Here is a 13,731-nt window from a genome sequence, read left to right as displayed (position 1 = left end):
CCTCCACCCGGCTACCAGGACAACATCGTCCTGAACCGCTAGACACTCTGAAGCCGGAGGTGTCAGGCAGGGGTGGAGGCTGTGTTGATGTCACCTCCCATCGTGGGCCACCAACCTAAGCCGGGGCACCTCGCCAGGTTGCTGATGCCGTGGATGTTTACGTGCAGCTTAGCACGAACAAACCTAATGCACGAAAAACGCTAGGAGTACTTTAACTAAAAACTCTACTCATCTATTGAGTTCTCCACCCCTCCCCACAGTATCGAGGCTGTCCAACAGGTGGGGGGGGGGGGGGGGGGGACTGATGTATGGTGAAGGCGGGGTAGAGAGGGATAGTTTTTCTTAGGAGAGACGGCGGCTAGGTATTCTTGGACTGCTATGTTTTAACATGATAGAAAGCTGGTTATGTTGGGCGAGACATATGCATTTTCTTCATTGACAATTGAACTTATTTCCAATTTCCGTTCCAGGATAAGATTGACTGCGCCAGTCGTCTTAGACTGGAGTGCAGACGTGTCTAAAGAGCAACGCACCACTAGCCTGGATCAATAACCCGTTATCCTGTGGGACCCACCCACGGAGCTCTGGCGGGTCCCACTGGTATGCGCGCCAGGCCACAAGATAAGGGACCGGGCTCTCACAGCCGTTCGAGCCCCGCCACGTGTCGTCGCCTGGATTCTCCCTTCCGTCGTCCCCCATGCAATGCAGACTTGTCAAGCTCTCCTCCACGAGAAGCAAGCAAACCAGATCAAAACACAGCCCCGCACGCCACTACTTTACTCTGCAGCCATGCACTCCACCTTGTTTACTCCCAGATAAAGTCTAGCTAGGTAGAGAGATAATCTGGGCTGTGGATGGACTGAGCTGAGCTGATCGACCTAGCTCGCTCGCGCGCGATCGATCGATGATGAAGGTGGAGCCAGAGCTCCGCGGCATGCCGCAGCAGCAGCGGTGTGACTCGTGCCGGTCGGCGCCCTGCGCGTTCTACTGCCGCGCCGACTCGGCGGCGCTCTGCGCGGCGTGCGACGCGGACGTGCACTCCGCCAACACGCTGGCCAGCCGCCACCGCCGCGTCCCCATGGGCGCGGCCGCCGTGGCGGCCCCGGCCGGTGGCGCCTTCGTCGTCCGGCCCGCCGGCGGCGTCAACTCCTCCTGGCCCATCCGCGAGGGCCGCAGGCGCTACTACGACGACGACGTCGGCGGCGGCGAGGAAGAGGACGAGGAGGAGGCCACGTCGTGGCTGCTCCTCGACCCGCTCAAAGGCTCCGAGGGTCACGCGGCGCCGGCGTACGGCGACGCCTTGGTCGCTGACTTCCTTGACCTCGGCGGGGCAGGGGAGAAGGACGAGTCGATCAAGGAGTGCCGCGTCGTCAATGAGATCGACATCAACGAAGGTAGCAGCCACGAGTTCGTCGTGCCCGGCGAGCAGCTGCCGGAGCGGCAGTGCTTCACCGGGGAGACGGCGTACGATGCGCACAACTTTGAGCAAGGGTACGGATATGGCGCAACATTCCAACGCAGCGTGAGTTACTTGCATGAATTTCTCTTGGGCATGATCTCCATCTACTTGCAACTAAGATCTCTGCATAACAGCATGCATAAGTGCAAAGTAACACTTAAGAGACCTTGTAAAGACATGCACCTATTGATCCCAACGATCACACGACGATCTTAATCCCGCATCTCTCTTATTGATTTCAGCTATCAATGTCATCGTCGCCGGACAACAGCAGCACCGTCCAGGACGTGAGCAGCTCGTACCTGAGACGCAGCGAGAGCAGCGTCGACCTCTTCTCCACGGCGGCGGCGCACATGTCGCCGCAGTTCATGGCCATGGACAGGGAGGCCAGGGTGCACCGGTACAGGGAGAAGAGGAAGATGAGGCGGTTCGAGAAGACCATCCGGTACGCGTCGCGGAAGGCCTACGCCGAGACCCGGCCACGGATCAAGGGCCGGTTCGCCAAGCGCGCCGACGCCGACCTCGAAGTGGATCAGTACTTCTCCGCCGCCGCGCTGTCCGACTCCAGCTGCGGCGTCGTGCCCACGTTCTAGGTCGGCTCCGACCTCCTAGCTAGGAGGAGGAGAGGAAGAAAGAGATGGGTGACCATGAACTTTCCTCCTTCCAAGGTCGATCAACACATGTTGGCTGGCTATCCAATTTGCCGAATTTCCAGTAATTTGATAGAGGTGTCAAAAGCTTCACCTGTAAATACATGTATACAGATCCAGAGATGTCAGACATATATCCTTCTTCTAAACCAGTAGATACCCGTGGCTGCCGCGGGCTTGACAGAGTATAATTACAAATAGCAGGATTCGTCTATATCTAAGTTATGTGACATAACGAGCTCACCCTGTCACTTTCTCCGTCAGTGTTCAGTGTTACACAACCTTCAGAGCTAGTAGGTTTTTTTAACACTGACACTTGAAAGTGTCTGTTTGTGCAATCAACTCTTAATAAAACCGTTACAAATATAGGCAAAGCTGACCAAGAATCCAACATGTCGACACACTCATTAAGAAGATTGCATATAGTACGGTGAGGATGTACCTCATAATTGTTATGAGTACTGTCAGGAACCCACTGGCCGGTGTCCAATTTGTGCACTGCATCAATCGCATTGGTTTCAGACAGGGGTACCTCTGCATAGCTCAAGTAGTATAAATCTTGACCACAATCCGTGTCCAGAGGACGACGTGGCTATTCGCTAACCGCGACCATTCCTTTCTACTTACTGAGAGTGAGATAACGCCGAAGTTCAGGTTGCCACTAACTTCAGATAACGCGCATCTTATCCACGGAAGTTGTAATCTGTCCAGTTGTCTTTATTCCTGAGTATACCTTCTGAGACAAAACTGTGACCAATCATTTTTCTGATTACTCCGCAAGTTACATGAGCTATTGCTTGGCCATGGAACTCTTGCACTACACTATACTAGCTAATTAAATACACGTGCGTTGTTATAGAACACCAAACAGATGCATGGAGACACTGATCATATTATTGTTATATTTATTTATGTGGATTTTTACCACATAGAACAAATATACTGACGCCTTCCTCCTCCCCTATTGCTTCCACCTCTCCGTCTACCACCTCACACATGGAGAGTTCTACTTTTGAATCAATAGACTAGATATAAGCAAGAGAGGAAAATGCCATCTGGTAAAAAAAATGGTGGTGTTCCGCAATCATGCCGAGCGATGCTTCACTCTATTTCCACGAGAGGAGATGTATTGTGTGCAAGAAAATAGAGTTTCACTTTAACCAAATTCATCGACATAGAGATAAGAACTGAGCAAACTCCAATCGTAGTAGAATTGTGCGCTTCCGAAATGCCCTTAATTTTTGTGACCTCAAAGAGATACATCTACAAAACATCAAGTTCACTTGGAGGAACGAACAACATGATCCAGCCTTGAGCAAGCTTGACACTTTTTTTGCAATGAGGATTGGGATGTTACCTTCTCAAACCACATCCTCAACGCCCTCTCGTCATCTTTTTCCGATCATTGCCCTCTTATTCTTGCAAATGATAGCGGCCCGAAGAAACCCAAGTCCTTCCGTTTTCAGAATTTTTGGACAAAAATGCCAGGAGACATAAATCATGTCGAGCCTTGCCCACTCCTTTTTCATAAGCTCAAGAAAACGGGTAAAAAGTTGAGAGCTTGGAGCAAGAGCCTCTTCGCCAACACAAAAGTCCAGCTACATATGGCTTTGGAGATTATCTTACGGTTGGATATGGGGCAAGAAAATAGAGCTCTAAGCAATGATGAAAGGGATCTTAGAGCAAGATTGAAATGACCATTATCGGGTTGGCGGCACTTGAGAGAACAACGAAACGGCAAGCTTCAAGAATTACCAACCTCAAGGAGGGTGACACAAACAGTCGGTTCTTCTATGTTCGTGTGAATGCCCGGAGGAGAAAAAATCACGTCCGCCGTTTAAAGCATAATAGTGGTTGGTTCACGGAGAATGAGCAAAAGAAGACTATCATCCATAATCACTTTAAAAAGATCATAGAGAGAGGTCCTCCACGCTCCGTTATCCTCTATTGGTCAACAATTTCGACCCCGCAATGCGATCTTAGTGGGATTGGTGGGCCTTCTACGGAGGAAGATGTCAACGCCGCGGTTGACAACACCGCTAGTGACAAAGCCCCGGGACCGGATGGCTTTACGGGAGCCTTCTTCAAAGCTTGTTGGAATATAATCAAGATTGATGTCATGGCGGTCATTAATCAATTCTCAAACCTCCACACCAACAATCTTCATTGTCTCAACTCCGCCAACATTGCCCTCATTCCCTAAAAAAGGGAGGCGAGGATGTCTCCGATTTCCATCCCATTAGCCTCATCCATGATATCTCCAAGTTAATCTCTAAGATGATGGCCGGTAGGCTTGCGCCCACATGAACAAGCTCGTCTCAAATGCTCAAAGCACATTTATACAAAAAAAAAAAAGAATTTATGACAACTTCTTGTATGTGAGGAACTTCGCAAGAAAGCTTCACAAGACGAAAACACCAACTCTTCTATTCAACCTCGACATCAAAAAAAGCATTTGATTCGGTTAGATGGGACCACTTGGTGGACACGCTTCAACACTTGGGTTTCCCAAGCAAATTTTGTGATTGGCATTGCCGGTGACCTAGTTAAGCATGGGAGAGGGTTAAGACAAGGGGATCCTCTGTTGTCGCTTCTCTTCGTGTTTGCCATCGAACCTCTACACAACATACTCTGCAAGGCCACCAAACAAGGGAATCTCAAGAGGTTGCGGGGGGCGAGCCCCAATGCTGTAAACATACCTATTCGCCGATGATGCCGCCACCTTTATGGTGCCCAACAAGGATGATATTAACTTTCTTGCCTACACGCTTCAACAATTTGGTGACGCCACCCGTCTTGTAACAAATTGCACAAAAAGCCAAGTGGCTCCCATTCTATGTGTGAATATTGACCTCGTCGACACCCTCCATGCTTTTCCGGACACTCGCATGACCTTTCCGATGAAGTACCTTGGGCTGCCCTTGTCGGTCACAAGGCTAAAGAGAATCCACTTCCAACCGTTGGAAGATAAAGTGGCATCTAAGCTTGTTCCTTGGCTTGGAAAGCATGTTACCATGGTCGAACGAGCTAGCCTTGTGAAGTTCGTTCTCACAAGCATTGTCATCGGGGGCTCTCATTTTCCTCTTTCCTTTCTCTCTCTTCCCCCTCTCCCTCAGTTGAGAGTCCTCCCACCACTCCCGGCTCTTCTCCCCCTCTTCTCCGGCGGCCACGCCGGCCGGAGGGGATGGTGGAGAGGAGGCCGGCCTTCTGTAGATAGCTGTAGGTTTAGAGATCCTAAGAGTAGTACCTATATGGAGAATGGCGTCATGCCCTGGGGATTTGTCCTCCTAGTGCTCTTGCACGGTGCTAGGTGGTTGAGGGAGAAGTGCTTCAGCGGATCTCTGCGGTGGAGGTCAAGCTCTGGAGGCGGATCCATCAAGATCCTCTTGAATAAGTGCTGTGGCAGCCTAGATCTTGCTGAAGTGGACGAATCACTGCCTCCTGTGGATCATCGTGGTGATGACCGACGAGGTAAGTGGTGGATTTCACTTCGTCCTAGATCTGGGATGCAGGGAATCTTGGCTGCATCAATGGATAATTTCTGGAGCTCATCATCAGCGGCATATCCACGACAGCAGATGGCTGTCTGGCTGCTGAATTCAATGGCCGTTAGGCGGCTGCTCCCTGATCTGCTGCTAGCTCTTTGCTGGTACCAGCTCGTCTCTTCCCTCCAGGCCGATGTGCCATCGTGGAGGGTCTTCTGCAACTCGGTCGTGGCAACTGACGCCAACCCATCTCCAAGTGGTGCCGTCCCCGGAGATGGTGTGGGTGGCCGCGATATCGAGCTCGTCTTCGTCAATGGTGGAAAAGGACCCGATGGCGTTTTTCAATTTAGTTTCAGGGTTCTTTATGTAAAAGTTGAGGACGGTGTTATATCTCTATTTTTCTTGGGGGTCCTCTATGTATGTTGTAAACCCACCACTCCAAATTAATGCAGCTACTGGACCCTTCGGGGTCCTTCCCGTGTTCAAAAAAAAAAAAAAAAAAAAAAAAAAAAAAAAAACAAGCATTGTCATCTTCTAAATCACTGTGCTAAGCCTCCCGGTGGAGGTCCTCATGAATATTGATAGCATCTGGAGAGCTTTCCTTTAGGCAGCTTGTGACAAGGTTATCGGAGGAAAATGCAAAGTAAATTGGGAGGCGGTTTGCAAGTCTGAGGAGTATGGGGGAATCGGGATCCTCAACCTTGCGAAATTTGCTTCGGCCCTTCAAATGAGATGGCTTTGGCATGAAAGGAACGATGATGCCAAACCTTGGATCGGTCTTGGCAACCCTTGCACCCCGCAAGACCATGAGCTATTTGCGGCGGCCACGAAGGTCTCTATTGGAAACGGAAAGAACACTCTTTTTTGAGAGGCTACATGGCTAGATGGAAGACGCCCCAAAGATATCGCCCCCCTCATTTTCAAAGTGTCCAAGAGGAAAAATTGCACCGTCAATAAAGCTTTAGACAATAACTTTTGGGTTTCCCAAGTCAACACGCAAGAGGGTCTTTCCATTGAGCATATTGTGCAATTTACCAACCTATGGGAGATGTTACATGCGGTTCATTTTGACCCGAATGTGCCGGATTCTATCTCTTGGAAGTTCACCAATGATGGATCATACTCCTCCAAAACGGCCTACAAGATGCAATTCTTAGGCCAACTGATTTCTCCTTTACCCTCGGGGGTTTGGAAGCCTTGGGCACCACCGAAATGCAAATTCTTCGCTTGGTTGATTATCCAAAATAAAGTGTGGATGGGGGATAGGCTCCAAAAAAGAGGATGGCCAAATTATGGGTCGTGCAAGCTTTGTAATCAAGTGCAAGAAACCGCTTCCCACCTTCCCTTCAAATGTCGTTTTTTCCATTCGGATATGGTCCAAAACAAATACATGGCTTGGATTGATTGACGTTGATACTAATACTTGGCACGCAATGCGCTCCGTCAAAGAGTGGTGGATTGATGGAGTTCACAAGCATGGCCAGTCAAAGAAGGCAATGGCGTCGCTTGCAATGTTGATCTCATGGGAAATTTGGAAGGAAAGGAACGCTCGCGTCTTCCGCAATGAAGCTTCTACATCAAATATGGTCGTTACCAAGATTAAAGAAGAGGTGGCGATGTGGAGCCTCGCCGGGGCTAAGGCCTTGAGTAATGTAATGCCGCGAGAGTAGGCTTGTTTCTTGTGTTTGACCATTGGTCAAGTGTTGTTTGGTTTGTAAGATCTCTTTTAACTCATCCTTAATCAATGAAAATGGCAAATCTTTTGCCTTGTTTCAAAAAAATGTATTGTGTGCAATTTAATACGATCAAAACATTTGCACTGGTCTCTACTACAGAAATGAAACACCTACTTGGACAAGGCGAGTGAGATTATCCAAAGTTATTTTCTCAATGTTGCGGACTTGTAAGAAATCTCATACCAATTTTCATACGCCTTTTAATCAAGATATTTACGAAGACACGAAGCACAATAATTCGAAAAGCCTTTCTGGATTCAGACTGACGCCTACAATATCAAGGGAGAAAATATGACATCTTTTTGCTTCAGATTTGCAGCTTCATCCCATTCTTGTGATGGCTTCCAGCGTTGCCCTCAGAACAAGATCATGCTTGGTTGACCTTTTGTAGTATTTACTCTTGGCCTTTGTTGACTTGCCAAACTGCTCGTTCCTGTGTTGGAGACAGAAAAATGTCACCATATAGTTTCGGATTCCTCGTAGTTACCTACACTAAACTCGAAGAAAAGAAGCTGAACACTCAATCGTTTCTTTACACACTTAATCTGCAGCAGCAGTTGCAACATGCCATGGATACATAGGCGCCGATGTGAATGTATAAACCGAGCTCTTAAGGAAATCACCTGTTTCTGCCGCCGGCTGCCGGTAGCAGGCGAACATACTCTGCCTCTGGCTGCCGGATAGAGGGGCACTGACCCATCCTTGCTGAGGTATCTCACTCTCTCTTTAGTTGGTGCTGAATGCTGATCTAGCCCTGCTTGCTAATTGGCTATTTGCTTGCTGCTAGAGATGCGGCTGGTTACATCTGTATTTAAATGGTTCGGATTCAAATATGAAATACAGAAAAGGGGTAAAAGTGCTCAGATATTTTGGTTCTTTTGCTTATTGAATATAGCATGCTGCACTTTTGGGCAGGCATGATCTGTGCTGCTTCATGGTGCCACTTGTTTATTTACTCTTTCGCTTGTTTCTTGCGTTTGACTTCTTACAGTAACTCACGCTCCGCTCACTCTGTTAGGCCTCGTTTGGCACCAGGATATTTGAGGGGATTACTACTATAAAGACTAGCACATTACCCGTGCTCCGCTACGGAATCATAATAACTACTACACATAATATATAATTAATTTGATTTATGACTTTTCAAAAATGTAAATAGATTTCTTACCAATTCACATGCTCTACAAAAAAATGCATATTGGATGACTTTTGGTTATCCTGAACAATATTTAGATACAAATACAATTGATTAATATTTTGTATACTGATAGTGTTTTGGAAAACCGAGCGAACATGATTTTTCTTCCTTGTGTCAACGGGCGCCTACAGGCTCCTTATCAGGGGTACCACCAATTTCTTCCTGTCGGTTGTCTCTCATTGTTAATTACTTGTGCCTATATGTGTTCATTATTAGACTAATGCAGACTATTGTAAGTCCTGACGAATGTTGCTGCTAAGTTAAGTTGCTTGAAGGAAATATCATCACATTATATAAGAATAGATGCATATGATTAGAACATGCAAGAGATGCCTATCCAACCTGTTACGGACTTATGGCATTGCCCATGTAATGTAAACCTGTAGGGATGCACCATCAGGTGGTGGCTTCAGCCAGGCCCATGATAAATCGAATGAGCAGACAGAGGTAGGCGTGGACAAGCGATGAGGCCGACCTGCCATCGACGAGGAACATCTGGAGGCGCAGACGCAGAGTGGAGGCCGCCGCTCGTCGGCGTTTGCCAGCGGCAGCCCGCTCCGGCCGTCCACGAGGAAGATGGAGATCGGCCTGGACGCGCTCCATAACATATCGCAGATCAGCAGCATAGATCCGTAATACAGCTTTGAAATCCTCGATGACCAGACCGACATGTCCGTCTCCACGATGTTGAGGCCGCTGTTCCCGGATGGCACCACCTGGAACAATACGGTGCCTACGGTTTTTCTTTTCGATCTGTCCAGCTCTCGCCTGCTTGCGTCTATGGTTACGGTTTTTTCTAGATCGAGGCAAACATACATTCACGATCGTACCGGCCCAGACAAAACAGAATCCGTCTCTGGCCCAATAGGACCGTGGTAAATACAATCGATCGAATCGCTGCAAGGTACGACGTACCACGGTCGCTTTGCCGTTTAATAGTAAAGATATATATGTCAAGCGAACTTGAGACACTTTGTTCCCGCTGGAAGCATGCAAGTGTTCAACAAAACAAATCACATGAAAGAATCACAGAATCAAGAGAAAGCAATGAGAATGATGATATCATTTATTGATCCCTGGGTCTCTCGCTTTGGCACAAAAGAATACATACATCTACAGACATAACGTACTCAGGAACAACCAGTTCTTAAATCGGTGAAGCCTGCTACAGAAAACATCCACCTTTTTTCCCTTTAATACAATGACTATTGAGGAATCAACTTATCACTTTTAATGAATCAAGCAGATGTTCTATAAACTTACATAAGAATTCTGTTTTCTCCTTTCTGTCGAAGCTGTTGCATTTACTTGTCAAGTCGAGTACTTCGCGATGAGTTTATCAACGTGGATGATGACGTCGTCGATATGGGGACGAACTGCAGGGTGTGGCTGCAGCATCCAGGTTATGAACTGGCGGAGGCTGTCAGGGTAGGACGAACCCATCTCAGTAGACCATTTAACCTGTGCACTTTTGATGACCGTTACTAAGCTCTCACCAGCAGCTTCATCAAGCTCGTATTCGAATGGGGATTTTCCGTACCTGTAAAATTAAGGACATGGTCAGATGATCTGCAGCTTGCACTAAAGAACTTATAAACTAGTATGTACTAGGCAAGACAGCATGCCAAAGTAATACTACGTTGATGAGCAATTTGTCTTATTCCAGTTCCATACAAATAACAAGACAGTTAGCCCTCAAGAAAGAAGACGATGAAATTTGCCCTAAATAATGAATTCTGGACTAAGATGATTAGTGGACAGATTCAGAAAATCACAGGAACGTGATTTTATTCACTAGGATTGAAGAGGTCTTGATGTGGTAACGAATTATTTAAAGTAACTTGCAGGCTACTTCAAGTTGTAGACAATTTCAACATATTTTTCAGGGGGGGTTGATTTACTTGTGTTGCCTGATTTCATAATTGATACATACTGTGGCCCTTATATAGGACTTACTGATATCCCGTCGCTAACTCTTATTTATTTCCTATTCAAAAAACTGTTCTTATTTATATACTATTTCAAATGTATTTGGACGCTGCAAATGTTATATCCTGCATACACGGATGGTAAGAAGAAGAGTCAAACATCAAATCAATATCCTGACCAGCAAACATCTTAATTAAGCTTTCTATATGAGGGGCTGTATTCTAACTTTTTTTTACTGTATTCTAACTGATCAGCATAAGGCACTAAAGGGATATGATCAGGTTAGTCACTAAGATATATGAGCACATTTTTTGACACAATACAATACAACAAGGGTTTCATACACACGACAGGTTTCTGTGTAACTGCGATAGTATTTATCAAAGATAGTGTTTAGACCATCCCTTAAAAAAATTGAGGATATTAACAAGTAAATCCTAGATTCAGTATAAGCAAATTTTAGGCATGTGCACCAACTATCGGTCACAAAATAATTAGCTTCCAATGGTGAGGTCATGTGTCAGAACTTACATCATAGCATAAAGGGTGCATCCCAGAGACCATACATCTGTCCTCTCATCAATATCGGCATGGCTTGGGCATTCCCATAATTCAGGTGCCCGGTAAAGTTCAGAACAGTGCTCTGAAGCCCATTCCTACATTAAATTAATCAGTAGTTAAAGTAAGAAAAGGAATCCTAAATTAACAGAGAAGTTGACCTTTCTATCAATTACCCTAGATTGCTTTACCATCTGTGCTTTAATCAAATGATATTAACAATTTTAATTTGCATCTTTAAATATAAAGGTACCTGCAGCTGCAAGGCTTCTGCTTGGGATCTAATAGCTCTTCTTGCGGGGCGAGCACTTTCAAAGTCCATCAAGATAGCAAGATGCTGCTCCTTCCTCTGAGTTATGAGGACATTGTCAGGTTTAACCCCATTGTGAGCATATGGTGGCTCAAAACTGTGCATATGCTTCAGTCCTGCACATAGCTGTAGGAAACACAGATCGCACAAATTAATCCTCATAGGAAGTTGCTAAAAGCAGCAGTAATCTTGATGGGGGTAAAAGAGTACAACCTACAGTTTAATCCTCATAGGAAGTTGCTAAAAGAGAACAAGATTGAAGTTTGTATCTCAATTCTGATATAAATATAAAGACATGTAGTTTTATATAACCGAAAAGTCAGGGACAGAAGAGTAGAAGACCATGAGACATTTTAGTCATGCCTAACTGTTCCAACATGGTATGTCGAACTAACATCTCACATTCAGTTAGAAAAAACCTATTGTGATCCTACTGTAGTTGTCCAATAATAAGGAAAAAAATGCAGCATCATACAGAAGACAGACGTAAGAAGTATTTACCTGTCGAAATATCTGGAGAATAGTAATTGTCGGAAAATGTTCCTTCTTTTCTTGCATGGCTTTAAGGACATCCTGCAAGGTTCCATCTAGGTGAACTGGGAATAACAAGTAAGCCTCGTGGTTCTGCGACCCATCTTGCACACCCTACATAAACAACACAAATACTTAAAGTACATGTAATGTGATGCCAATCAAAGCTGATAAATCTCTGGCAGCAGACAGCCAACCATCTGAATAATTTGTTTGCCAGCATCAGCTACTTCCTCCGGACCACGACACTTATTATGGATCAGAGGGAATTCCATATGTTTAAAAAGAAATAAAATATCACCACAAAAATGCTCTTAAGTTGAGCTGGCTAGGGCCAGCTTGGCGTAGCACGTGGGTTTGTAACATGATTTGGAAGATGGAAGATATATTACTACTATCATGATTTGGAAGCAGGCATGAGATCTATTTGTATCCAACTTACCTTGACTGCAATAATGGCATTTTCGAGAAGTGGAAGTAGATTTGGATGGCTGAATTGAGAGGACACTTTGATCTCCTGGCGAACTAGCTCTAGATGTTGGTCGCTCTGAATAAGAACTTTCTTCAAAGCATATGTCCCATCAGCTGAAAATAAAATCCAGGAAAATGAGATGATGGTAAATAAGTGCAACAAATATGAGTTGAAGAAACAAAGGCAACGCAGCAGCCAGAGCATGAAGATCCATCGAAGACAGACAGTCAAAAGTCATCAATGGATTAGTATTCCTCAAGTAAATCATATCACTAAAATGCCATGTTATTCGTGGTGTGCCCTTTAGTAGAATAAATACAAGGCTGATACCTAGCAATATCGTAAACTTAGCAAGCAGTCTGGTATAGATTGTAGCTTTGAGTGATGAAATCCAGTTGACCTGACTTAGAGGATGCTCAAGAGGCTAACACTATACAGTATATTGGACCTAACCTAAATTTAATGGAGTGGTTACTTTAGCAGGTCAAGAGGTTAACACTATACAGTATATTCGACCAGAATCCTAGACCATGACCAACTATTGGAAAAGTACCTGGAATGACATAAAATTTGGCCAGGACACATATATGGCTGCTCTCTGAATAAAGATCGTTGACTAGATCTATCCAAGCGTGGGTCGGTGCATTTGGAATTTAGGATCACGACGAAATGTGTATGCACGAGCTGGCAATGTGGGGAGCGATCCAGTTAAGTGAACAGCTAGGCCAGGTGCTGGCGGAATTCAGAGACACCCCCGTAGTCCGAAGCAGCAATCGCCGCGGCTCACCGAACAAAGAAATGATCTTTGGCCTGAGTTGGGTTCTAATTATATATGGGAAAAAAATCACGTGCGGACCTCCGTTCTTCATGATGGCGCAATCTGGATTCGCCCAGCCAATGAAGAAAGATAGGCATTTTCGCCGCAGGCCGGATTCAAAAACCAAAATTCACGCGTGATCCAGCCGACACCGCCCTCAGATCTGAGCGAGGGAGAGGGGCAGGTAGACGGACCTGAGATGTGGGACGGGTCGACGCCCTTCTTCTTGGCGATCCCGACGGTGCCTGGCCCCGCCCCGGCGGTGCCGTCGGAGGCGGCGGCGGCGGCGACGACCTCCTTGACGAGGAAGACGGAGGAGCCCGCGGGGCCGGCGTCGCCGAGCCTGCGCAGCACGCGGAAGCGGTGGTCGTTGACCCAGATGTCGGCGTTGGCGCCGACGGTGTCGTAGAGCGCGTTGAGGCCGGAGAAGGAGCACCCCATGGCGGACGCGCTGGCGCGGTCGGAGAGCTTCCGGTCCAGCAAGGAGGGAACCGCGAGGCCGGTTTAGGATTTGCAATTCTTGCAGAGGCACGCGCCGCGCGTGTCTCTCGAGTGACCGGGAAATGGTTTTGGGTTGGCCTGTCCG

At 46.6% G+C, this 13,731-nt stretch overlaps 2 protein-coding genes across 2 annotated transcripts; one reads left to right on the top strand and one right to left on the bottom strand.

Moving 5' to 3' along the window:
• The first annotated feature begins 744 nt into the window (after nt 1–744).
• On the top strand, nt 745–2,321 carry LOC127300356 (zinc finger protein CO3-like). Its single transcript, XM_051330459.2, has 2 exons — nt 745–1,522; nt 1,702–2,321. The coding sequence occupies exons 1-2, from the start codon at nt 905–907 to the stop codon at nt 2,050–2,052; spliced, it is 969 nt and encodes a 322-aa protein (XP_051186419.1). The 5' UTR covers nt 745–904; the 3' UTR covers nt 2,053–2,321.
• A 7,255-nt stretch (nt 2,322–9,576) lies between these two features.
• LOC127300355 (uncharacterized) lies at nt 9,577–13,731 on the bottom strand. Its single transcript, XM_051330458.2, has 6 exons — nt 13,340–13,731; nt 12,299–12,441; nt 11,827–11,970; nt 11,269–11,451; nt 10,989–11,113; nt 9,577–10,068 (listed from the first exon to the last, which is right to left on the bottom strand). Exons 1-6 carry the CDS (start codon nt 13,584–13,586, stop codon nt 9,840–9,842), a joined length of 1,071 nt encoding a protein of 356 aa, XP_051186418.1. The 5' UTR covers nt 13,587–13,731; the 3' UTR covers nt 9,577–9,839.

The sequence above is a fragment of the Lolium perenne genome, chromosome 5, assembly GCF_019359855.2.
Source record: "Lolium perenne isolate Kyuss_39 chromosome 5, Kyuss_2.0, whole genome shotgun sequence".
Classification (NCBI taxonomy): domain Eukaryota; kingdom Viridiplantae; phylum Streptophyta; class Magnoliopsida; order Poales; family Poaceae; genus Lolium; species Lolium perenne.
This window is presented reverse-complemented; position numbering and strand designations above follow the sequence as displayed.

Coding starts and splice junctions, on each gene's coding strand:
- LOC127300356 (XM_051330459.2), top strand. CDS start 905: ATGATGAAGGTGGAGCCAGAGCTCCGCGGCATGCCGCAGCAGCAGCGG. Junction 1,523..1,701: donor GCGCAACATTCCAACGCAGC/GTGAGTTACTTG, acceptor TATTGATTTCAG/CTATCAATGTCATCGTCGCC.
- LOC127300355 (XM_051330458.2), bottom strand. CDS start 13,586: ATGGGGTGCTCCTTCTCCGGCCTCAACGCGCTCTACGACACCGTCGGC. Junction 12,442..13,339: donor CGACCCGTCCCACATCTCAG/GTCCGTCTACCT, acceptor TTTTATTTTCAG/CTGATGGGACATATGCTTTG. Junction 11,452..11,826: donor TTCTCCAGATATTTCGACAG/GTAAATACTTCT, acceptor TGTTTCCTACAG/CTATGTGCAGGACTGAAGCA.